The 26,704-nt window shown below is 43.9% G+C and overlaps 1 protein-coding gene across 3 annotated transcripts in view; it reads right to left on the minus strand.

Annotated features, from left to right (window-relative positions):
• Nucleotides 1-356: 356 nt before the first annotated feature.
• Nucleotides 357-26,704, minus strand: part of NTRK2 (neurotrophic receptor tyrosine kinase 2) — a 331,355-nt gene continuing 305,007 nt past the window's right edge. For 2 of the 3 annotated variants that reach the window (XM_027614950.2, XM_027614951.2), the window contains exons 19-20: nt 6,600-6,758; nt 3,151-5,742 (exon numbers count right to left, since the gene is read on the minus strand). In XM_027614950.2, the coding sequence (XP_027470751.1) occupies nt 5,557-5,742; nt 6,600-6,758 (345 nt within the window). In that variant the 3' untranslated portion in view covers nt 3,151-5,556. Of the gene's footprint in view, nt 2,785-3,150; nt 5,743-6,599; nt 6,759-26,704 lie in introns of those variants that run through there. The other variant, XR_003523612.2, reaches the window with a different exon arrangement.

The following is a 26,704-nucleotide window of genomic DNA, read 5'->3' on the forward strand; positions in this document are numbered from 1 at the left end:
GGTGTCACTTTGAAATCAGCCAAGATGCAGTGGGTCTTAGTAAAGCAATGGACCTCAAAACAGATCGCAAAACAAGAACCAGTAAGTATTAGCACAGAGACGTCACATTAAAAGGAAAATAAAGCAAATAAAAAGGGGTTCCAAATACCAGGTCACAATTTAAGGGGCAATATATCTTCAGAGAGATATTGAAATGTGTGTGTGTGTATATGGCCTGGATATATACAAACATCTCTCCATGTACAGAAGCAGATGCAGACAGTGTCCACATCTCTCGGCAGATTTGTAAGTGATAGGTAATGATCAATGAATGCAGGGAGCAATATTTCACAAGAATTTGGTCATTTGTCAAGGGATTACATATTTAAAATCCACATTTAATTCAAAGACCTTGTATTTAAAACATTTCCAGTTGTTTTATACATTATTAAAGCAATAGTAAGATATACAAGCTGCAAGATGTAGGCCTTTATACATTTCATTTCATTTTCTTCTATTTTTTTTTTCCAGTCCAAACATGTGGCTATTAGCAGCTTTTATTATGCTTGCTCCGTTATGTTGAACGTTCAGCCAACCTTCACTCAGGATCATTTTCGTTAATGCACAGACCAAAAGAAAAAAAAAAAAGAAAACAAACACGGACCTGGCCTAGAATGCATAGACTTAAAAAAATGACATCCCCATGTGTTCTCGTTTCGTCTCCTGAGACGTATGTTAAGATGGCAAAAGAGTTGCTTGGTTGCTGTTGTGAATTTCACAGTGTTTTGCCTGCGACACATATACACACATATATATATATATTTTTTTTTGCTTTGCTTTGTGTTTGTGATGAATGGAGCCAAAATATATATATAAATAAATGAATAAATAAATAAATACATACATAAATAAAGGTAGAAGGAGAAGGGGGACACAATGCAAAAACTAAGAATATTCAAGAACCTTTGACTTGAGCAGCAGTGATTCATTCCAGCCCCGACAATGAGAAAAACCCTTTCATGTGTTGTCGTATTTAATTACAAATCTCTCCTGCCCCGAATTCTTTAGAATAACATTTGTTATCACAACCTGGGAGTCTCTGCATTCCACAATTATGCACTATGAAGGAAGTGCTTTAACTTCCATTAGCCATTTGAGGATTGGGTCACCGGCCATTCCCCTAGTGAGATTTTCTGTGATGGGCAAAACCGAACTCAACATTGGAAATGAAAATCCTCAAATGGGAGGGAAAAAAAAAAAGAGAGAGAGAGAGAGAGAGAGAGAGCAAAAGAATTGAGGGTGTGTGTGTATGGAGTCATTTATTTAATTAGACATACAATTTAATACTATTGGCATTATAGAAGATCCAATTTGCAAAAAGGGAAGGTTAAAAAGAAACATCTGTTCCTGACCAGGGGATCCTTTTGTCATGGCTCTTTGCAAAGGACAGCATTTGTACTGTTGTTGCTTTGTATTCCCACTCAGATATGGGAATTCCTAAGAGTCGTTCGCCTTGCGGTGGGGTCTTGGACTTCTCACCATTGGCCTTTGAGACACTGGGCTCCCGACATTCCGGTTCTCTTCTGGAATGCTTGGACTCTGAACAGAAGTGTAAAGGGGTCACAGTGGGACAAGGTGAGCATAACACAAATGTGCAAACAGATGACCAAAAAAAAAAAAAATCAATTTTCCTTTCCTGGACCTTTACATAAGGAGATCTATTTCAGTCTGCATTCTCCTTTGCAAGGAGCCAGGGAAAGGACTCAGTGTAGTGGGATGGCTTTGATTCAGTTGTTTTGGGAAGCACATTATCTTAAATATGTCTTCCACCCATGCAGTACTGCACAGAGTTGAAAAGTGTGATGTAGTCCTACCCACATGGAGAATGGAAGCACTAACCGCAATGGGACATTAAAAAGTTTTGGTTATTTAGCAGATTTTAAGCAAATTATTCATACTGCACCCTACTTATCATTATCTCTAGTACTGTGTGCCTATACATTTATACATAAGCATACAAACACCCTGTGTCTATGTGTCTGTATATGTATAAATCAAGTATTTATAACACACATATAAATACATGAAAATACCACAGGTAGCGCGGATGTGAACACATATGTATAATATGGATTCTGATAGGATCTTTTATAGCATAGTTCAAAATGTTTTCTAAATAAGCCTGATTATGATGCTGGTTCAGTGTACAAAGATTGAGCTGAAGCTATAAGCATGATTATATATCACGATATTTCAGCTGCTTGTCATCTCACATATGTTGTTTTCTTCTTCCAACCATGTCCTGCTTTGTGAGTTTACCAGCATGCTTGCTTTCTTGGACCGTTTGTATCCTGGAGTCTCTAGCGGACAGAATCATGAACTTCAGAGTCAGAACAATTAGATTCAATCCCACTGGTGCCAGAAGCGAGCCTGGAGATTTTTAGCATGCCACTCAACTTCTCCGAGCCTCGATTTCCTCCCTTACAAAAAATGGGAATAATTGGCTAACAGATGTGAAAAGCGCCTGGAAAACTATGAAACAATCGGTAAATGGAAACAATAGTCAGACTGAGTTTGGCGAGAGAATTAGGTTCGTCCCTACTGCTGTTGGAGTTTTTCACAAATTGGGTAGCAGGCCATGTTCTGTGATCGTTACACTTCAGAACGAGGATGTTCCTTTTCTAAAAACCAAAAGAGCATGAGAAGAGGGGATGGTGGAAGAACAGCGATGACTATTTTAAGCTATTCTGTGGTTCGTTCAATCTGGTATTCTTTCAATGCGAGACGTCTCTGAAATCACATACTCTTGAGACAACAGAGAAAAAAATAATAATAATGATTAGCAATATAAATAACTGTAAAACTTTGCACTTGCATAGAACCTTTAATTTCAAGACCTTGAGGGACTTGTCAGAAGGTAAGGAGATTTTTTTTGTTTTGTTTTGTTTTTGTTTTTTGCTTTTTTCCTTCAGAGGAAAACACATTGGAATGGAATAGAATGCTCCCATCTTCTCATTTGCCTTAAACAAATCCTTGCTTTAAAACTGTGCAGCCTTTCTTGAATTTGATCCCTTAGCATATTTATCTCCTTTGCTCTCTGTTAAAATAAAACAAATAACTTGCAGCTTCTCCCCCTGCCCCCTGCCACCCCCCCTCCGCCCCGCCCCCAAGCAGCTGACCAGTCACGCAGAATGACAAATCTGTGCAGGTGTTCAGGTCATCACTGATGGAATCTAGAAAGGTTTTGTACAAATCTGCCCCTTCTTTACTGCTTCACAGAGTGCCACAGTGTTTTAACAGTACCATGGGTCCTTGATAGGATATATACGTGCAGGTATATATCATGGAGATATGGCTTTCGTTATATTGTTATGTGTATTCTGGAGGGTTTTTTTTTCACCGACAAAGAGAACAATCAACTCAGCTCCTGTGTCTCATAGGCCAGTGCAGAACTTGAAGGGACTGTAGGGTTCATCTTGTTCAACCCCCTTCACTTGACTGCTGATGCTACTCGGTTTCCTTTTGTTCTCTGTTAATTGACACTTGTTTTTTTGAGAACAGGCTCTCAAAGCCTATAAATGGAAAATAAGGTGCTCCAGGAATTAAGGGCGCAAGCAAAATCGGAACAGAGCAATTGCACCTTCAGAAACAAATACGAAATAAAATGTCCTAAGATGAATTAAAATCACTCACTTTCAATCTGTCTTGTGTTATAAAGATGTCAAGTTAGCAAAATTCCCCTCACAGAGGGTAGCAAGGTTTCTTGAGGAACAGAAATATTTTTCTTCCTTGGTAAAACCGATCATCCAAATAACTGTAAATTTCTATTTAAATTTACAACCTCTTTTCGCAAAACCCATGACTATACCCAGAAGCACACCTCCAAAGCTTGGTCTGGGCATAGCTTCCCATTGGCATACTGTGCCTGATTTTTTAAAAATTTTTACTTCTTTTAATGGAGTGGAAAAAAACAAAACAGCATACTGACAATGGAGTACACTGGGAATGAAACCTCTCTCCCAACCAGAGCCCAGAGCAGGGTCTTGGCCTGTGCACGCTGAACATCAATGTATGTGATGCCCCCAGGGTGAGGTTTCTTTTCCCTTGTGGACTGAGTCTGCCCTTTCCACAGTCCCACAGTCCGTTCGAAGTGGATGAGGACATCCAGGCTTCAGGGTCCATATTCGCTAAAACTCATCGCCACCATACGACCCAGAGACATTTATACTCAGCTAATGAACTCCATTAGCTTCCCCTAATTATATAAGTTATACCTTTTATGGATCTGCTCTACATATCAGGGGCACGACGTCTGGAGCGGTAGTTTCTGCACACAAGGTATCAATCGACGAAGACCATGCACAATTTTGCTTGCACAGTTTAAAGGACAGGTGGGGCGGAGGGGAAGGGTCGGAGGGAACCACTATCTGAAAAGTTCAATATAATGCCTCCGAATTTATAGCTTGTCCTATCTTTTCCAAGTCTTTGGCTTTCCCACCTGACCCTGAAACGACCTCTGGACAAGAATTCACCCATTTTCAGCTAAACTCGACAAAAGTTCAGTGGACAACACCTGGAAAGACAAACCAGTGCTATCACCATGACCTGCAAAGACAAGACTGTCCGGGTGTGTGATGCGCCATCTTGCGTCTCATGGAAGCCATCTTTTCTCTGTACTACACCCTAGTGTTTCTGGTGATGGGAAAAGAATAGTCCATGGCACAGAGTCCAACAGTCTTTTTACTCCTCAGAAAGCTCCTCAGGGGAAGGTGCCGAATACATTCCTCCCAGCTAACAGTCGCTGGGTTTTTCCTAAGTAGGGACTGACGCCAGCTGATCCCAATGGTTGTCTTTGTTCCTCCCATACTGTGGTTTATAATAAATCTTCTTTCTCTCTGGTTTTAATCTCCCATAGATAAAGGCTTCCCAGATTAAACACAAGTTTTCCTGTTTCATACACAGGCTTAAGCCATCCAAAAACAATAAGAACAGTAATAATAATAAATAAATAGAAGTGAATCCATAGAAACTCTCGATGTCTGTACAGCAGAAGTGACAAAGTTTAAGTCAAATATTTGTTTTCCCTTTTTTTCATCCACATCAAAGGCAGGAATACAACAAGGCATTGTTAGTTGTGGTGGGCAAACTGGAGTGTCTGCTGATATAACAAATTAGGGTTGTTAAGGCCTTTGTCTATGCAGAGTTAATAGTAATGCAGAAGCCAGATTGATTCAAAAGAAGGGGTAAGGGCTATGAAGCAAGGAAGACCAAAAAAAAAAAAAAGACCAAAAACAAAAAAAAAAAAAAAGAAGAAGAAAAGAGAAAACAAAAACTAGGGAAGAAACCAAGGGAGGTGGAAAGAGAGAAAGAGACAATGCCAAAAAGAAGTTCATACTGTGTCTACGGATGGAGAAGTGCACATGGCTTCCCTCTGAAAGCCTCTCGGTGTCTTTGTTGTTAATACTGTCGGAGTGAAGAACAGCAGATTGATGGCATCCAGCGGCAGTTAAAAGACGTTCATCCTCTCGGCCCATCTGAGGAGGTGCTTTGGGAAGGATCGGTCTGGGGGAAAGGGCCCTAGCCTAGAATATCCAGGTAGACCGGAGATGCCTTGGCCAAGTTCTGAAGGAGGGTGTGGATGCCCTTGATGTTCTTCCTCATATGGGGCTCTCGCTGCCAGCACCCCAGCATCAACTCGTAGACCTCCTGGGGGCACGTTCTAGGTCGCTGCAAGACTCGGCCCTGAGTGATGCATTCTATCACCTGGACAGGACAGAGATCGAAGACAGAATCAGACAAGAAGAAAAACAAAGCCAGTAAAACAAATGTCCGTGCAAGGAGAGGGCTGCCCTAAAGAAACCCACTCAGTGTTCACTTTTTTTTTTTTTGAAGGAAGAGAACAATTATTATAGGTTGGTAAATCATGGTTAATTTCATTGGTTTATATCCCTTTTTCTAGGCACACCAATGTCGTCAAACTGGTGGAGAAATGCTTTCTCTCTGTGGGGTGCTCCCACACCTCACTCTGGAATTCCAATGTGTTTCAGTCTTACTGGCCTGTGATGGAGCCTGGAACTTTCACGTCAGGGTGCTGACTGACAAGGGGACTCCAAGCTGTGGAAATGAGAGGAGTTGGGATAAAAGACAAATGTGGGCCTGAAGAGGATGTGAGGTGCCTGACCAAGAAGCTATGCCTCAAGTATAGACAATAGTTGTAAAATAATTGAAATGGGAAAATAAAACACTAGAATGTTCTAGTGAAATGTGCAAAAAAAAAAAAAAAAGCCTTAAAACCTTATTGAATACTACCAAAAAAACTAGTTGGATTCTGAAGGTGTGGGGGTGCCACATCTGCTACAAATTTACCAGATGAGCAGCACAACGCGATCCCTCTGTCCCATCACTGGCGAGTCCCAAGTGTGTCAGCAAACACTGCTTTTCTTTCTCTAGAACTCTTAAACTCAGAGAGTGACTAGACTTTGGCCATGACATTTAGGTATAGAGAGGCCATGTGGGCGGTGCTGCTCCCCACAAAGCCACACAACTTTGTCTCCTGGCCTCCAGCTGAGGGACGCCTCTGGACGTCAGCCCTTGGGGGTCTCGCCCAGCCCACTGCGCACCTCGTTGTTGGACAGCTGGTACCAGGGCTGTTTGCCGTACGTGAAGATCTCCCACAACACGACGCCCAGGCTCCAGACATCACTTTCTGTGGTGAACTTCCTGTACATGATGCTCTCTGGAGGCATCCAGCGAATGGGCAGCATTGTGTGGCCACCAACCTGGTGGAGAGGGGGAGAAAGGAGGCATCAGTCACCCGGAAACCAAGTTCCCATCATCAGGGGGAAGAAGGGTAGAATGCAAATGAGGGGGGGCACTTTTGTCCTTCCCTTTATTTGTATTTGCTAATTCTAATTATTTATAAACACATGAGGGAAATACAATTTCTTTATAAGAAACAAGCAACAGAGACAGAGGGCAAAGAATGGTCAAAGTATTTCTTTCATATTTTTTTGCTATTCTCTCTTTCTGGTAACTAGATAGGGCAGAAAGAGATGACGATGGGGCAGATGTTCATCCTGGATAAAACACACAGACACACAGACACACACACACACACACACACACACACACACACGAGCTTCCTGGTATGAAGGTGATTCAGTCTTCTAATTAACTTTGGCCAGGAAACAAGTAGGAAGCTGTGTCCAAAATGATCCACCAAATGACTCTACTTTCTTAGCAAGCTTGGAGCTTCCTTCCACTTGCAGGTCTTAGGATGAGTGCATAGTGCTGCCTCAAATGCCCTCACACAATCCAGCCATGGGCAGGGCAAAAACGATTAGTCCCACTTTACAGATGAAGCAACGGAGGCTCACGTTGCTATGGACACAAAGAAGTCAGGTCTTCGGACCCCAAGCTTAGGACTTTGCTCCACTACAATTGAGCTTGTGTACAAAAATAAAGAGATCCAGTTTGGGGAAAGTCCATTTTATGAAAACAGTAAGGCTGAGGCATTAGATGGCAAGAGCTTTGCCACAGGCATAGGGTACTTTGTTTGACAAGGACACTTGTTTATGATTTCCGACTTCCTGGAGAAAAGTTAAGAATTTCATGTTTTGGTTTGTAGCCCATCGGGGCTCTCTGATCTTAAAACCATGATCAAATTTCTGCACAGTAGCCCTGTGGGTGCTGAGTCCTGGTTTTCACGCTGGAAAACCCAGAGCTACCAGACCAAACGTACTGCCAGATGCCCGGGCGACAGGTGACCACACAGACAGCAGGGGTTAGACCGTCAGCCCCTGCGTTCTCAGACGGATGCCCGATTACAATTGTCAGTGTCCATTTCTGACTCATTAAAGGAAAGAAATAGACTAACGGTGCCTGAAAAATGCCACCCAACCCCTGAGCCCAAGGAGCTGAGCATGTCAGGGATGTGTAACATGCTTGGCGATTTCCAGCGATGCTCTTAGCATCAAAGAAAGCTTGAGTGTCGAAGGAGGAGGGTGTCCTGCGGGGTTTTTTCCCTCCATTCTTCTCTGTACAAGCACTCCAGATCTGACAAGTAGGGACATAAATTCCTGGGTCAGGGGTGAGGTGCCCTCATATCTTTACTGTTCAGCTTTGAACACACCCCCAGCTCAGACACTAAGTAGAGGTGGGTAGCCTTCGATCAGGTTTCAATTCTGTCTCTTACTTCTCACCAGGCAGTAACAGGCAGCTATTCTTCCACGGGCACAGATATCCTTCATGGAGCTGCCTGGACATGCCTGGAGGTGATGTCAATACTTCCCATCAGGGTCAATATTCAAAACAGAACCTGTGTGGCACAGGCATTGACGGACCAGAGAGGATGCCAGTGGCCATCTCAGCACGCCATGTTGGTGCCGCTGGCCTGCTGAGTAACTGCCCGGCTCTTGACCCATGGGCCCAGGACTCTGGCAAAGGGAATGTGCCAGTACACAAGGGGTTTCCCCTGTTTCCAGATACTCCCAAGGACCAAGGTGGAATGATCTGCTCAGGTGCTGGCGGCCCACATACCAGAAGCAAGGAGAAGCTTTTGTGGCAGGTGCAGGGAGCTACACAGTGCAGAGTCCCGTGGAGTGAGAGGTCTCTGTGCAGGTTTTTAGTGAAAAAGACATATTTATTTATCTTATGGGAATATTGCAATTAAAATCCAGATTTATGATCAAGATACAGTCGGTCTGTGAGGGATAAAAAGAGAACTAGGACATTATGGACAAACACGTGGTAACCTTTTGGATACTGGGCCCTCAAAATAGTAAGAGCCAGCTCCCCACAAAAGTTCCTAGGTCAGACCTGCCAAATATGCTGTAACCTGTAACTTGCCTCGCTTCTTGGAGAGTCATGATGCACAGAGTCTTCTTAACGTGTCTTGGGAGTTTGGCGGGAAAAAAAAAACAGATTTGATTTTGTTTAACTTAGTGATTTAAACTAATTCGAATGGGTGTTCGTGGGGAGAGGGAGAGAGTCGGAGAATCGCTTCCACACGTCCAGAATCAGACAGCTAAACTCCCACTGTGGGATGTGCTAACCTAACAAGATACCATGTGCATAGACACCGGGAATGTCATGGACAATCCTCAGTTTGCGATGTTAGAAGGTGGGTCCCAGGGCACCATTTCCTAGTTGGGTGTCCTTGACTAGTTGCTAAACCTCTCTGTGCCCTAGTTGCTCCAACTATGCGGTATAGGTAAGAATTTATACCTCCCAGGGTGATGGTGAGGTAAACATTCAAACAGACAATGTTTGTGAAAGTGCTTCGTAAATTCCAACGCACTAATGCATTCAAGGTGTCTCTCCCTTCCCGGTGAGCTTTACTATCTTATCTCCTCCATTCTGGAGACATTAAGAAGAGCCAGTGCACACGACTCTCCTCTGTGCCTCGCTGTGCAGGGACAAGTGCTCTGGGGTTCCTCCGATGGTGGCCCCGACCCTCCCCAGTTTCCCTGTCCCGTGTTGCTAATGGCCAAAGAAAAAGCTCCTGTTTCCTTTAAAGGAGAAAAAAAGATTCCACTTTTGATTTACATGTTTTCCCATCTGATCATTTGTTTTATGCTTGCAGTCTCTTTGGGACACATTTTTCACGTTAATTCTTTCAAGAGTCCCTTCTGGGATTTCACACGCGCTGTTATAAATAATGCTTTCCTTGTTCTGATGTCAAACGGGTGAGTGGTGGGAGAATCTAATAAAAGTTCAGACAGGGTTCACAAGTTTTCCAAACCCATTTAGAACATTTCTGAACATTTCTTTTGCAGGCCTTTCTCAGGATTTTGGAGCATGCCACAAAAGTAGACCAAGTGGGTGGGGGAATAGAGTCACTGTTGTTACCGATTGCTGTCACATTCCAGTCACAGCGACTGGATGGCTTTTGGACTTCACAAAACCACATACTGAGTGGCCACAAACACAATGAGGCATTTGTTTTGCATTGTGCTACCTGGCAACTTGCCCTCACACCCTGGCTTCAGTATCTGTGAGATGGAATGCCATCCCAAGTATGACACGGGGAGTCAGAGTGCTGCTTCGAGAGCTGGACCTGCCACGGTGCCGGGCGGGGCTCTCCAAGGATCCAGGCGCGTCAGGCGCGTGCTCGGCAGTAAACTCACCAGACTGAGCTGAAGCCAGATGGGAAATCCACGCAGCCAGGGACTTGATTTGGACTTGAGATGTTTATTTTCCTCAACCCAAAACACTGGGGACCTAGCTCCCGCTGTGCCATTAACTAGCTCAGCTGAGTCACTTCAGGTCTGGCTTACCGGTAAAATGTGGACAGGTTAGACCAGCCCTTGATTATTTTTAGCACAAAACACTGTGGTTCCGTAATCGCTCACCACCACTTGGCCACCATCATCATCCATCAGCACAGAGTCGTTCACTTTTACAAAGAATTTCCACTCAAAGAATTTCCACTCGAACTCAGTAGTTACACTCAGGGGTAGACATTGGTTTGCCTTTATATTGCAAATAATGCCCCCTAATTTCAGAGAGTTGAAGTAGCTTACGTCAGGGCACACAATAATGTCTGCCCACTGGCTGTCCGGTACTTGTTCCCACGGGTCGTTCTGTGCGTCCTGCTTCTGCAATCTCTAATACATGCCCTGTGTTCAGCCCCCAGGCCCAGTTGTGTGGTGCTTCACCCAGGCCGAACTTACTCATGCCTCTTGGAAGTCTGATCCCCTTTCCTTTCTACCTACTCCCCAAAGAGCTCCTGAAGACGAGCTCAAATCACACCATTTCAAGGAACTCTCAGTCCTGCTGCAGTCCCGTGAATTGCCCAAAGACAGTCCGGCACCCCTCAGCACAGCTCTGGCAACATGGCAGGCACTCCTTTCTTTTGCTAACAGATCACCCGCCTCAAGAAAGATGGGTGCTTCTCAGTTATATCTGGCCAGGCATGAGGGGGTTGGTTGGTAAGCTTATCATGTCTTTGAGCGGGGTTCTTATGAGTGCTGATATTTAGAGAAGAATTCTCAACACATTCTTTCAAAGAGATCAGCATTCACTACTCTCCTATCTAACCTCCAGTAACTCTCTGAACTCCTGACAGAACCAAACTTGTATTAAATTGATAGAAACTGGCTCATCTATTTGATGCTACAAATAAGAAACATTTAGTGAAATTCATAACTTCTAAAAATTCAACCAAAAATTCTGGAGTTCACATGGAGTACGAGAGCTCCCTGAGTTGTGTGGGGAGCCCTATCCCTTCCTTGATTTGCCTTCTGTGCAGGAGACGGGGGAGGAGGGGCAGGGGTCTATGGTACTGACCTGAAACTATTTGACCTGGGGAGGAAGTCTAGAAAGATGTCATAATGCATAATATGGAGGACTATTTTTCTACATTTGGTGATTAGCATCTCATATCCTCTGAAGCTGGAGAAAAAGGGCAGACTAAAGAAGAAAGTTAAAGTGGGGTGCCTGGGTGGCTCAGTGGGTTGAGCGTCCGACTCTTGGTTTCGGCTCAGGTCATGATCTCATGAATCCTGGGATTGAACCCTGAGTGGGACTCCGTGCTCAGTGGGGAGTCTGCTTGAGATTCTCGCCCTCTGCTCCTTGCCCCACTCGCTCTCTCCCCCTCCCTTTCTCTCTCTAAAATAAATAAATAAAATAAATCAATCTTTTCTAAAAGAGAAGAAGAATGTTAAGGAGTGAAGAACACAAGGACTGATGACCATCTTGGCCTCTAATCATTGCAACTTGCTTAAGTCAGTGAAATAAATCAGAACCATGTCTGAGGCCTGTGACCAAAACAAAATTCCATAGTATCTAAAATAAATCAAGTTATGGAAAATAATGGATCTTGTCTTTAAAGCATTTCAAGAAAAGAACTGTTCAGTTATTTCTTAGTGTTTGTTTCCTGGATACCTCATAATTTTGATGGTGACATGGATAGGATGATCTGGTTAATCAAAAATAACCACTATGCTCTAATTAAAATACCGAGGCCTGAGCATCCTTTAAATATACCTGTGCTCAAGGTGTTTAAGACAATAAATCCTGAAGAAAATACTAAAAAACCATTGGTAAAATTATCTTGTGTTAGTAATCAATGACTTTACTATTTTTAAATCAAATTGGACACATCTAATCAGTTCAACAACAATATTTCTTAACCCAAGGAGCGCTCTTTGGGTACATACTCTTTGGTCGCAAGGTAAATTGTGAAAATTTCCCCGTGGCTTAACAAACAATATGATTCATTTTTTCCACATTGGAAAACTAGGATTTAGGGAAATCCTGGCACTTGCTGAGCAAGTGTAGATATAAACTGGTGACCAATAGTACTGAAGACAGCTCTCCCTCCCACCACTCTTCACACCAGGAGCCTAGGTTCTTTCTCATTTTTACAAATATACAAAATATCTTTATTGCTGGTACAAGTTAATGAGGAATGCAATATCTATTTTCCTGGTGTTCTGGGAGATGAGAGAGGAGGTGACAAGCTTAGCTCTTCTCCTTCCATTGGGATGAACATACAATAAATCTACCATCCTCCTTTTTCCCTCATCATCACCTCTTCCTTCCCCTTCCTTCCTCTGCTCTTCTCTTCTCCTGTTGCTTCCATACTTCTCAGTGTGGCCCCTTCCAGGTCTATTTCTCCTCCCTTTCCTTGAGTTTCCTCTCAAATCTCTCTTGTCCGGTCCCATTCCAAAATCCCATGTTGCATTTTGTCTTGTCTAATTCTTTCATCTCCCCCAAATGTTCATGCCTGTCTCCTCCACAACTCATTCTCCAGCCGCCATGATGTCTGGTCTCCCTTCTCTGTTTAGGAGAGGCATAATGGGAGGCTGGAGCCTGTCTCCAGATCCAAAGCAAATGCTTAGCTGGCTTTGAAACCACTGGTGATTTAAAGGTGAGTAATGCTAATCTGGGACCTTCTACACTCAACTAGCTAAGACCAATGATGCCTGGGAGGCTACTTTCAGCGTGTGGTGTTTAGTCAATGAGTGAGTGATAACTTGTTTGGAGGCCAAACATTTTATTCCCTTAGAAACATGCAGGCCAAAGAGCAAGCCCCATTAAGAGATGATTAGCTGTCAGAGGTTTCTGGCCACTTGAAATATTGAAGAGGCTCCTAGACCTCCTTGTCACACCCTATACCCAGCTGCTTTGCCTCAGCAGTTTCTCCTGACCTGTTCCTTAAAAATTCATGAAAGCTATAAACTTTAAGAAATAGCTGGACCTTATTTACTTATTTATTATGTGTTACATCTGTAACATGAAGTTTAAAAAAGGAGAGAGAAACAATTTACACAAAATATTCTCCTTGGAGAACCTGGAACCACTGTGGTCAGACTGTGGGCACTTTATGACCACATCCAGGAAGATCAGAATCCTTCTATTATGAAGAGTGGTGGGATGCTTCCATGGCATGTGGCTACTGAACCAGGGGATACTTCATGGGAAGAAATTCAGCCCTTCCTGCCCTGCCTAGAAGCCCTGAATGAACCCAGCTCAGGTTGAGTCAAGAGGAGCCCTGGTGACAGCCTGATCATTGTCTCCTTTACAGTGGGAACTGATTATTGCTACACCGGAAATCACTGTTACTTGTAGCCTAGAAATCTCTCATTATCTTTTACCATTACCGATGTGGTCATAGACATAAGGATTACAGATTAGTAATTTCAAGCTAAGTGTTTTTGAATTAGTCAAAGAGAGGATGTGCTGGACCCTATTGCTAACCATATCTTTGCAAATACTTTTTTTTTTCATGGTTAAATCTCTGCTGTCAGAACAAGGCAAATGATCATGTTTTGAAGGGCAAGGTCACAGAGCTAAAATTGCTATCTTCAGACACTCAGATTCTAGGTGAGCAGATATGGCAAATTCAATACAAAATTTCCACTAGAAATTGATTTTGTCTTTATTCTACCAATAAATAATAACAAAAGTGATGAAAATAACAATAATAACACCTCATGTTTGTACAATACTTTTTTGCTTTTTCTTATCATTTTCACATCTATTCATTTTTATCATTATTTTTTGTACCCCAAAATATGTTTGTGAAGATGAAATGATTGTTAAATCACTTAAATTATTAAATGATTCATTGAATTAATGGACTCATTGAATTAATTGAATCAACTGATCGATTAAAGATTAAAATTTCATATTAGAAAAGCTCTGTGGTGCCATTGTGTGATGCCATTTATATGATTTTCTTGAAAAGGCAAAATTATAGGTCTAGAGAACCCATGGTTGTCAGGGGATGGGAATTGGTGGGAGGCTTACTTTACAGGGACACAAAAGAATTTTGGGGGGTGATGGCAGTGTCCCACAACTCGGTTATGGTGGCAGTTAAGTGATTGTGTTTGCGCAGACTCAGAACTGTACACTAAAAAAGGTGAGTTTTACTGTATGTATATTATACCTCAGTGAACCTGACTTTAAAATCAATCAATCAATCAATCAATCAATCAATTTCTTAGAATAATGCTCAGTACATAGTAAATGTGCAAAAAAATACTAGCTGTTGTTGTTATGCTAAGTATTTGATTCTTGATTCTCTAGTAATCCTGTGGGGCTAGTTAGATATGATCTTTTATCCCAACTTAAAAAGTGAGGAATCTCCAGGCCCAGAGTTGAAGTGATTTACCCAAGACAAAACAGCTAAGGCATGGTAGCGTCTGCAGCAGGACCTAGATCTCCAAATGCATGGCACCCTTCCCATTCTGTCTCAAGTCTGACATGGAGTCAGATTCAGAGCTAGGAAAGGCTCTCTGCATTAGTCCGCTTGGGCTGCCATAACAAAATACCATAGATTCGATGGCTAAGACAACAGACATTTATTTTCTTACATTTCTGGAGGCTAGAAGTCCAAGATCAAGGTTCCAGTGAGTTCAGTTTCTGGTGGGAGATCCCTTCCTGCACAGAGCTCGTATGTGTGCAGAGAAAAAGTGAGCTTCAGCTGTCTCTTTATAAGGATACTAATCCTATTGGATTAGGACCTCACCCAATGACCTCATTTAACCTTAATTACTTCTTTATGGGCTCCATCTCCAAATAGCCTCACACTGGGGGCTAAGGCGGGAGGACATACATTTAGTCCATAATACTCTCCTTGCCAACACTCCTCCTTCTGACTCCAGTACATTCTGGGAAAGCAAGAGTAGCTCTACACACTAGGAGCTGTGTAATTCTGGCCCAGAATGCAGATATGTGGTCCTTTATCAGCATCTTGATGTCCCCAAACTGAAGGTTTGACCCCACTGTTCCTTTCCCTCCTGGATAACTCTTGATTATTACCAACTAGTTCTAAAGCTTAGCAAGCGGCTTGACCTGCTGTTGTCCCACAGAAGATTCAGTTCCAGTGCAAACCTTAGGGCAATCTACCCCCCCCATCACTCTAGCCCCTCCTCCACCTGGGGTTCCCTGGGAGGGAAGAGCAGGCAGGGAGAGCAGGCAGACCCTGGACTCCCTAGTGATGTGAAGATAAAGGCAGAGGGCTTCCAGGACTCCATGTCGCCGTAAGCGACATCCCTCCTGGGTCCCGTTGTCTCCCGCTTGTGCACTATATACAATTTAAAGAACAAAGAGCCCAGTCTCAGAAGTGACTGTGGCTTCTTCTTATTTTACATCTGGCTCTAATCAGAAGCAAATTAAGTCATCTCTCAGTAAAGCATAAAACTACAGTTGCACCGACGTTTAAGAATCACATTCAAATCTAGAAGCAAAGATTTCCATCTTAATAATAAAGTGAAATTAGAAGTAACAACATATGTCCCCCTGCCTCTGATCGTCACCCCCAGCCCCATCCCACTAACTCTTATCAAACTTGATGGGGAGTTTCCTGAGGGGGTGAAGGGGAGGATGATGCTATTGGGAAGCACTAATACAGCACGCTGGCTGGAGTGTGATTCTTGTACCTCCGCATCACTCAGCAATAGGAAGTTGTATATTCCAACCATATACATTTTATCAAGCTGCCATTTTTAAATGTTCAGTGTTCCTGAGCCTTTTATAGCCTCCTAAGCATTATGGTTTTAAACCCACGAGACCATCTGACTCTTTAACATTTGAGACCAAAGCACGGCACCCTTTCACGATGAAAAGCCAACAGGGACCAACATGCACTGAGCAGAGGCAATCAGAAAAGTGGGAGCAATGTATGTTCATGTCATTGTCTGTGTTAAGATGGTTTCAGTGTGTTGGTTCGGCACCAAATTTCCAATGTGAAATCGTTTCTATGGAAATAATTCAGAAGAGCTGGTATTCCAGCTAGCTTTTACAAAGGAAGAAATCAGTGATTTGTTCACAGAGTAGGAAAACAAAACAAAAAAATCTTCTCTGTAATAGAATCAGCACTCTCCATATCAGCGGTGATTACTGTGGTTACTGCTGCCCTGGATGCATCAAGTCCAGTAAGTGGAGAGATCAGGTTTCTGGGTGGACACCATCCATCTGTCCCCCCATTAACCCCAGCCCATTAGTTAACACTGAAGACCTTGCCAGAATGTACATTCCACCATTAGCCTGAGATGAAGACTTAATACACCAGAGCCAGTTTCAGATGAATAAAGTCTTCTTTCCTCCCAGCTGCAGACGTTCATTCTAATAGAAAAACTGATGTCTTGTGTCCACGGGAGTGTAACGATAATGAGAAAGTTGCTTCCTCCAGGGAGCTCTGAATACCTACCTGGGTATCATTATGGTCCTTTTCTGCAATGTCTGTGATACATGTAGCGCATAGAGATTGTGACCTTGGTTACAAAAGACTTGTGATTTCTTATGATGATCGTGAGAGCTAAGAAATAATATAAAATTAACTCTCAATCACCTATTCTGTGCAAGGCTCTGTGCTAAAGACATTGCCTTTAATTTAAATTACCTTTAATTACCTTACATTTAAAATTCATCAATCTCCCATCTCTCCAGACATACCTACAGACAAAATATACCCAAAGAAAGTGCACATGTTATGAGAACTGGGGCTCTGTTTCTCACCCAACGATAGCGGCAGCTTGGTGTTATGGAAAACCAGTGTGTTGTCACTAGGTGCTTCTCAAACCTTTCCACCAAAGCACCCCAAAACACAGAAAGAAGTAAAAGACCAGGGGTGTGGGGAACAACTGGGACCATATCTGTGGCTCCAGCCCCAGGTGCTGACAGCAAGTCTGGAATTTCTTCAAAGTTCTATGTTTCATCTTTAACATCTGATATTAATAATTGTTGCATTAGACTCCACGATGCATTATCAAAAATAATGGTTCGTCTCCAAATCATTTATGAAAATTGATGCTTTAGAAATATGGGCCATATTCATTTTGTGGCTTCATGGGTCGTCTCTGGTCTGAACACACCATCCTGTGTTCAAAGGCTACCCAGACTCTTGGTTGAGAGGCATTGGTGCAGAAACGCAAGACAGTGTGTCCACATGGGAGACCCACGAAGCCACAGAATGAACATGGGTTTGGGAGTCAACAAACCTGGTTTCCTGTTCTAGCTTAGCCACTTACTAACTAGATGAACATAAATTACTTTATGTCTTAGAGTCTCTCTTTTGCATTGAAATAGGAATAAAACCCATAAGCCAAATGTAGCAGTGGAGTAACTGTAACAAGTCTGCATGCGGATTCCGTACAGCCCTGCCCACTCCTGCCCAGTCCTGAGTTCCTGAAGGGCACCCTTCACTCTCTGGTCCACATAAACACCCCCTCCTGGAGTTGTCCAATATGGTGACCTACATCAGAAGCCCGGGGCTCTATTCTGGTGCTTACGCGACTCTCCATGTGACTTTGGTAAGTCATTGCCTCCCATAAAGCCATTGGTTTTTCCTTTATGGAATGGAGATGACACTACTTACTGCATCACATCTGGGAGGCTCAAGTGAGGTCACCGACATAAAGCATGGTGTAAGTAGTAACACCCACCCCCCTTGCAATCTCTCATTAATCTTGCTTCTTTTCACGTACCTTTCTCAGAGTACATTTTAACAAATCTGTATTTAGTTAGTGCCATGTTCACTGTGGGGAAACAACATTGGATAAGCTTAGGTCCTTGCCCTCTGGAGCTTGTTTTATAACCACAATGCCAGGCAGAGTATTGATGCCATAGTGGGAATGTGAACGACTGGCTATGGATCATGATACTGGTGCAGTTTGGCCAACAACTTAATCTACCGATGCTTTCAGCTCCCTTCCACTAAGAGGTATATATTTGGATGCCCGAAGACTTGCCACCATGTCCAGAGGGTCACAGGAGGGAGACTACTGGGAAATAGGATGGGGAGTTTTCAAAGCAAATTGATGAGCTGAGCCTCACTGAAGCTCCTCAGAAGGAGTTGGCTGCAGCACCCCAAAGATGCTGTGATGGCTGACTTGAGCTCAGCTTTGTGGTTGGAAGTTCAGCATGGCCATGAACTTTACACACATTATTTCAGCGAGCTGCACTCAACTGCAAACCAAGCCAATGCAGCAACGAAGAGGGCACATCAGCTAGGGATTGCCAGCAGCCGCATGTCACTGAGACAGTGACTTACCCACGGAGGGAATTTGCTTTTCTCACTTAACAGGGAGTCCTGAAGCATGCAGTCAAGGGCTGGTGGAATACTCTAAGAAGTCCTCCAGTGGCGCCTGGGTGGCTCAGTTGGTTAAGCATCCAGTTCTTGATTTCAGTTCAGGTCATGATCCCAGGGTCTGGGGTCAAGCCCCATGTTGGGCTCTGCTCTCAGCATGGCGTCTGCTTGGGATTCTCTCTCTCCCCCTCTCCCTCTGTCCCCTCCCCCAGCTTATTTCTCTCTAAATAAATAAATCTTGAAAAAAAAATAAGTCCTTCCAAGGACCTTCCACTTCTTTCCGCCTCCATTTTGATCTCCTGGCTCCACTCTCTCCTCCCTGGGCCACTGCTACTACCTGCTAACTAGCCCGCCCTCTTCCCTCCTGATCCACTGTCCGTACACTAACCGGAGCAATAGTCTTAGAGTTTTAGTTGTATCAGACCATTTCGTTTTCTGCTATAAATTTCTTTAATGACTTCCCATTGCCCTTAGGATAAAATGAAAAACCATTAAAGTGGCTGCTAGAACCCCTGTTGATCTCAGTACCTCTTTCCCCAGTCTGCTCCCAGTGCTTGACCCCCTTCCTTGCAGTGACCCATCCACTTTGGTCTTCCCTCTTTCTGTTAAATGTCTTCAGCACTTTTTCACCTCAGATCCTTCACACATGTAGCTCCTTGAGTTTTCCTTCACTCCTACTTGTCCCTCAGGACTTAAATGCCATATTCTTAGACATCAGAAGCAAATGAGACTATCAGGTAGCACGACTTACTTTCCCCTCAGCACCCATCTGTTGTAATGACGTGCCTATTTGTGTAGCTACATGTTTGCGATCTAACCTCGGCTTCTAGACTCCAAGCTTCATGAAGGGTGTCCTCTCCCGTGCTTGGATTCTCAACAGATTTTTGTCAAATGAAATGATTGCATCTGGCTGCCTCAGGGAATGGCCCATACTACAGTATGGAATAAATATGGAAGGAGAACCAGGGGCAAAGGCCAAAAAGGCAGCTTCCTGTCCACCCCACTCAGGGTTGTCAGCACAGACCCCTTGGAGCCGAGAGGGGTATCCAGAGGGGAAAAGGAAAAAACAGACAGTAGCTGATTTGCTTTAGAGAGTGACACCCGTTTCTAATTTAAACTGTAAATAAGAAATGGAACAGACATATGTTGTACACAGAGTAAGAAACATATGGGACAAGTTATCAAGAAAAGCTGTGGAAGCTGAAGATTAATGGGGCTGAAGTGACCCATTGGAGAGGAGAGGGCGTGGCTGCTGGGGAAAGTCAGAGAGAATGGAAGGGCTGGGTGCCCTCTCCTACGGGTTCCCTTCCCTTTGCTCATCCCCCTTGGCCACCCCAACTTCACTCCCGGAAGCCATCCCACTTTCAGAGGCTACCACTGATGGCCCCACTGGAATTTCCCATGGAAGCCTCCCATGGGAAGAATGTTGATTGAAGGTAGAGGAGGCTTGTCCTCGAGTGGCTTTGGCATGGCACCACATCAGTTTAGTCTCACCAGCTGGAGAGAACAATGGGGCAGAGGGAAATTAAGGAGGGGGTGTCCACAGCTCCCCAACCACCCCCCAGCAGTACCACTGCCTCCTTGCAACCTGCTCTCTGCCTCTCACCTACCACCCCAACTCCACAACCTTCAATCATGACCAGGGCGCTAACAACTTAAATTCAAGTAAAAACCAAGCCCCCATTCCTCAAGGGACCATCCACTTCCATCATAGCAGATAATATTAAGAAAAGCTATTATAACATTATTTGGATTCTCAAACCCTTATTGCACTGAGTACAGATTGACTTTTTTAATCGTTGAATTGATAATCATTTGTTTGTCTTGGTAATATTCACTCATTCAGCAAATTCTTTTTTTGAGCTACCTGCAGGGTGCTGGCATTGTCCTAGACAGTGGGGACATGGATGTGAACCAGTTCCATGTCCTCATGAAGCTCTCATTTTAGTGGGAGACACAGACCATACATAAACAGATGTCTATGCATGATTATGTCAGGTGGTGATAAATACTATGGAGAAAAGGAAGTAAATAGATGGAAAGGATAGAGAGGCATACTAATTTAAATAGGAAGGTCATCAAACACTCTTCTGAGCAGGTGATATCTAAGCAGAGATCGGAATAACAAGACATGCAAACATCGGGAAGAAGTGCGTTCCAGGCATTGGGGCCAGCAAGTGCAAAGGTCCTGAGGTAGGAACAACCTTGATGTGCTTGAACAATAAGGGGGCCAGTGTGGTTGGAGTGACTGTGGCAAGAAGGTGAGTATAGGAAAAGAGGTGGAGTGTTTACCCGGGCATCTTGTATTGGGGTGTGTGTGTGTGTGGCTATTTATCCATATCTGTATCTATATTTATATTATATCTTTACTTTTATATCTAAATAATATGCTACATCCAGATAGTATTTTAAGGCAAGCCACTTAATACTATTTTACAATAAACACATAGTCTATGACCTAGCTACCATTACCATTTACCAGGCAGGGAAACTAAGACATAGAAACCCAAGACCATAGTCAGAGTCAGGGTCTGAAGTGACAATGGAAGGCAGATGTTTCAAATCCACTGAGCTTGCCTCTTTCTCTTTGACTTGGCTTTAAGTTTGCACCACTTGCCCTAATCCACCTGATGGCATGGCCACCTTTGTAAGCCAGCAACATCAATCATTAGTCACTTCCTCTAAGCCCTGTTCATGAGGAAATCCCTTCTTCCCTTATCCAGAGAGGTCAACAATGACCTAATTGCACCACCACTTGGATTTAGGAACTGAAGTAAGGTCTGACTGTGTGGGTCTCCCACCCCTTTCTCTCAGTGCAAGGAGGAAGAGGCAGTAGTCTTCAGTAGCACAGATGCATTCCTGAGTTTCTCAGAGCTTGGAATCTCTAGGATGCTTAGTTATAGCCCCACTGGCATTCAGCCTTAAGACTGATGCTGATGGTCCCTGTATGTTTCTCTCTGTCAGTACATGAGCAGGGGACACCTCTATGTTACCTCGTTTTTCTTGACTATTTCCCCGATATTCCACCAGCTATATGGTCACATCACTGCCGAGGCACCCTTTGACTCCTGAAACAACTTGAGTTTCCTTTAAGGAAGAAAGCTACCCTGTGGTATCCCAAGGGGAGAAGAGAAAAGATTTCATAACCCTGAAGTCCTTAATGATGGTCCCTTAGCATTCCTTCTGCATCTCCCTTCCTGCCTCTATCCCTTCATCAACCCCTACAACCATTTTTCTGCAAATTCCCTTCCAAGGTCTCTCTCCCCAGATATTAACATTTTGTTGCTATCAGAACATCTATTTTAGGTAGAGATCGTTGGCATTTAAGATACTATATTTACTGGTTAATATCTACTTGAATCCACTTATGGAAATAGCTTCATGAAACATATAAAGGTCTTTAAGCAACACTATCTACTCTATGAACACAGACTCGGGGAGAACAATTCCCTCCAGCCCAGATTTGTCTTTTGAGATGAAGACAAGAATGCTCCAGAAAAGGGCAAGGTTTATACAAAACAAAAAAGCCACTGCAAATTAACTCAAAACTTCAGGAAAGATGGGGGTGATTCCCGACTCAAGGAACTTTTAAGCAATCTGCCCCTTTCCAATGCTGGTGTGTCCTTTGCTTCTCCAAGGGTTCAATGTCCTCAGATCCCCCTCTTTTGAACCCCTGTTCCTCCCCCATCTTCTGAATCCCCCTAAATGGCACCACCATCCCCACCAACCACCACTGTTTTTGTTCAAAGCTAAAATCCTAAGAGTCACGTTGGATTCCTTATTTCCCCTTGTCCTCCACATCCAGTCATCACCAGGTTCTTTTAGCTCTGACTGCAAAATATACCCTGAATGCACCCCTTGCCCGTTTCCACCATAGCCATGTAGATTTACGCCATCACATGCTTTTACCAAAGCCTCCTCTGGGCATTCGGTTCCACCCCAAGAGCTGTCCCAACTCAGGGGGAACCTACCTGAGCTCCTCTCATGTTCGCCTGGGCTGCCTCATGTTGAGGGCATCACCTGAAGACAACCTAACCCTGTCCCCCAAAACTCCATGGTTTCGGTGGCCTGTCCCTTCTGCCTCTGCCCCACAGGAGCGACTCACCTAATGACCTCCCTCTTTGCCCCAGGGGCCAGATTTTACCTTTGCCCCTCACTGTCACTAGATTTGAACGAGACTTAATGCTGGAATGGTCAAATAACTAAAAGTATATGCTCAGGTGGTTACTTGTTTATGGTCCATACTTGGTAAAACTTCCAGAAGACAGGAACATAGATTTTTTGAGAAACGTGTGAAAGGCTTTCTACCCATTTGCTAAACACTTTAATGGTCACTTCATTGCTTCTTTAAATTAAATCACTAAAGTTGCACCATTATTGTAAAGTGAGAAAAGTGGTTACCCCTGGAGGGAAAAATTAGGTTCAGCAGAAGAGGAACCCAGAGTGATCTTTATAAAGTAAAGCACTGCAGAGAGACAATGGCAACTAATAGCATGTGGGAAGCCCTGCACATCCACACATCTGAGGCTCACACCAGACATGAACCGTGAGCCTCACGGGTCAGACTCTTAATGATCTCTACTAATGAAAACTCAGCCAATCAGAACTGGCCTCATTTTGATAGTTATCCTCTTGGGGTCTTCAGAAATTACAATCAGGCTTGCTTTGCATTTATATCACCCAAGTCCTGGTCAGGAAAACTGGGAGCTGGGCAGTGGGAGGGGGGAGGAGTTTATTTACCTGAAGGGAAACAGGCTAAGATGTGGTCTGACACCATGTTCAAGTGATGAGGCGGTATCACCAGGGGAATAATACTTGGTTGCTCATCACCAAGGGCAGGTCAAGTAAAGGTGAAGGTGAATTGTGGCATGAGGATCTCATGCTTGATATAATTGCTTTTTGACGTTAATGGCCAATAGGTCATTAACTGCTTGAATGCTCCGATGGGGGTGGCTGTGAAGTCCCCTTGTCTCTATACCTCTGATACCCTATATTAAGATCCCCAGGGGGGCTTTTCCAGGTGTCCCCCTGATTTAAAAACTTAGGCCTTCAGCTGAGGGAAAAGAAGTGCTGGGTACCCCAGCACCATATCTGACAGAAGGATTAGAGTCTTGCTGTAATAATAAACCTGCCCCACGGTAACCACCACCACCCTAGGTCTCTCTCCTCCTTGGTCTATGGCGGGGGGGGGAGAAATTGGGGGAGGGGAGTGAGCAAGAGCAGTGGGACTGCTGGCCCGGGGGCTATTGGAATGTTCTTGTAGAGGGGTCACCTCTTTCCTTTCTTTTCTCTCTGCTCTCCCCATCTTCAACCTGAACTCAAGGAAAGGCCTTCAAGAGAATTCCTCCCATAAAGGCTGGGGGCGCCTTAAGAAGGGAAGACTGGAACCTCATCCTGCGTTTGGGCCTCTCTTTGGGCAGCAGACTGTGTGCACTGCAAAAGAAAAGGGAAAAGACAGTAGAGCTGAAAGGGGCCGCAGGAGAGCCTACTCCCCCAGCACTGGGAAGGGGGCAAAGCTGTGTGGGTGTCTCAGGAATCAGTGGGCACTATGGGAAGTGTCCACTTTTGAGTCTTCTGGTCTGTACCCTGGCTGCTCCCAGGGTGACACCTGACCCCTGGAAGTGTTAGCAGAGAAGCAGTGATGGTAAAGCAGAGGATGACAACAGAGATGTAAAGAGAGGTTTGCCCTTTATCCTCAATCCCTCCTCTCAGACCCTAACCTTGTAGGAACTGGAGACAAGATGAGAAGGGAGAAGTCTAGCCTGTGATGCTGGATGGAGAAGCTTTGAATCTGATAGTAGAAGGACAGTACAAACTGGATGCAACTGGTTTTATAGCTGAAGGTGAACAGAAACTTTTGGAATCTATCCAAGATGCTCTCTTGTTAAAAATATTTTGTTTATTTATGAGAGAGAGAGAGAACGAGCACATGAGCAGGGCAGGGGAGGGGCAGAGGGAGCTGGAGAAGCAAGCTCCCCGCTGAGCTGGGAGCCTGGCACAGGACTCTATCCCAGCACCCCAGGATCATGACCTGAGCTGAAGGCAGATGTTTAACCGACTGAGCCACCCAGGTGCCGCTATCCAAGATGCTCTTATGTGCTGGGAAATAATTGGCCTCAAAAGCATTGTGATGCATACCACTCCACACCTATTAAGATGGTGAAAATCCATAATGCTGACAACACCAAATGCTGGCACAGATGTGGAGCAACAGGACCTCTCATTCATTGCTGGAGGGGATGCAGAATGGTACAGCTGCGTAGGAATGCAGTTTGGTGGTTTCTGACAAAACTGAACATGCTCTTACCATATGATCCAGCAATTGTGCGTCTTGGTATTTAGCAAATGAGTTGAAAACATGTCCACACAAAAATCTGCATCTGGATGTTAACAGAAGATGTATTCATAACTGCCAAACTTGAAAGTGACTTGAAGATGTCCCTCAGTAGGTGAATGGGTAAATCACCTGTGGTCCATCCAGACAGCAGAATATTATTCAGCATTAAAAAGAAACAAGCTACCAAGCCATAGAAAGACATGGAGGAACTTTAAATGCATATTAGTAGGTAAAAGAGGCCAGCCTGTAAAGGTTACATGCTATATGACTCCACCTATATGACAGTCTGGAAAAGGCAAAACTATGGACATAATAAAAGATTGAGAGTCTAGGTTGCAAGGGGCTCAGGGAAAGGAAGGATGAGTAGTCAGAGCAGAGAGGATTTCTGGGACAGTGAAACTACTCTATTATAATCATGGCTACATGTCATTATACACTTATCAATATGCACCACCAAGAGTGAAGCTTACAGAAGCTATGAACTTTGGGTGACAAGGCATCGATGTAGGACCATGATTAGAACAAATGTACCATTCTGGTGGGAGACAGTAGTGGGGTAGGCTGTGCATGGGTGGGGCACAGAGGGTATGTGGGAATTCTCTACTTTCTGCTCAGTTTTTCTCTGAACCTAATGCTCCTCTAAAACATAAAGTCTATTTTTTTTTAAGCGTTGCACTGAGGACATGGGCTGTGGCAGTGCCCGAGGCTCCATCGCTTGGTTTCTATCTGGGCCATCCAAAAGTTCAGAAAAGGAGGTTGCTGGTCCTGCCTCATCCTTAGTATGATCCCCCGGCATTCACAGGACTGTTCTGGGTGGGTGCTGTTCTGTAGAAACTGAGAGCTGAGCAGCGGGTGCAGAATTGTGGCTTGGAGGAAGGTGACAGAGAATACAGCTGGATGGACACTGGCATGGGGTAGCCTGCCTTCCCATGCCTCAGGGCGGAAGTCAGTGTGGCCGGAAGTCCACTTCTCAACAGGAAACAGAGAACGATGCTTCTTGGGAGTCTCTGAAATGGGGACATCGTGAAGGCTTGGGAAGGAGGACAAGAGAATATGGGACCAAACCATTCTTCCCAGGATAAAATTAAGTTTACAGTAGAATGTACACACTGTTTCTTCCATATATTACTTTAAAAACTTTTTTAAGTTTTGATAACTTGATACCTAAACTTGCCAGGAGGATTACAAGAATGTTGGGCATATCAGTATAGCAGTGGTGCAGGCTAAAATAAAAAAAGATGAAGAAGTAAAGGATATTAATGAGAAGCATCTTTAATTATTACAATTTGTGTCTTAATGGGCTGATAATGTTGGCTGTATCATAGCTAAAGATATTAGAATGATTTTAGTCATAATAGTTCTCTCTTAAGGATATTAGACTCTTAATAGGAAGTACAAAAAGAGCTTTTACAGCTTACTGATGGGGACGATTCACAATTGAGAACAGTGTATATCTAACGACCATTCTGACAGGCTTCTTTAGGCTTGGGCAGTCGTAAAAGAGAAAACTTCAGTGTTGGGTGATAAGAGGGTGTTCAGAGGAAGAGGGATAAAACAAAAGGCTAAAATGGACTTCATGGCTGGCTGGGTGGTCAACCTTTTCCTCGGACACATATAAGTGACTGGGTTTTCTTATGTGAACCAGGAAGAGGGTCCCCTGGAGATACTCGAGAAAAGTGTGTGGAAGACAGACTGAAAAGGTCTGAAGACAAGAGGGAAGAGTTTCTTTGGCTGAAAGAAAGGAAAGGCTGTTTGGGGTTTCAAGAAAAGGGACTGACAATTTCCACTACAGATGAGGGTCAATTGGGGCAAACTTCCATGCACTGGGGCTTCACTAAAATGACATCATG

Source organism: Zalophus californianus, chromosome 13, assembly GCF_009762305.2.
Source record: "Zalophus californianus isolate mZalCal1 chromosome 13, mZalCal1.pri.v2, whole genome shotgun sequence".
Taxonomy (NCBI): Eukaryota; Metazoa; Chordata; class Mammalia; order Carnivora; family Otariidae; genus Zalophus; species Zalophus californianus.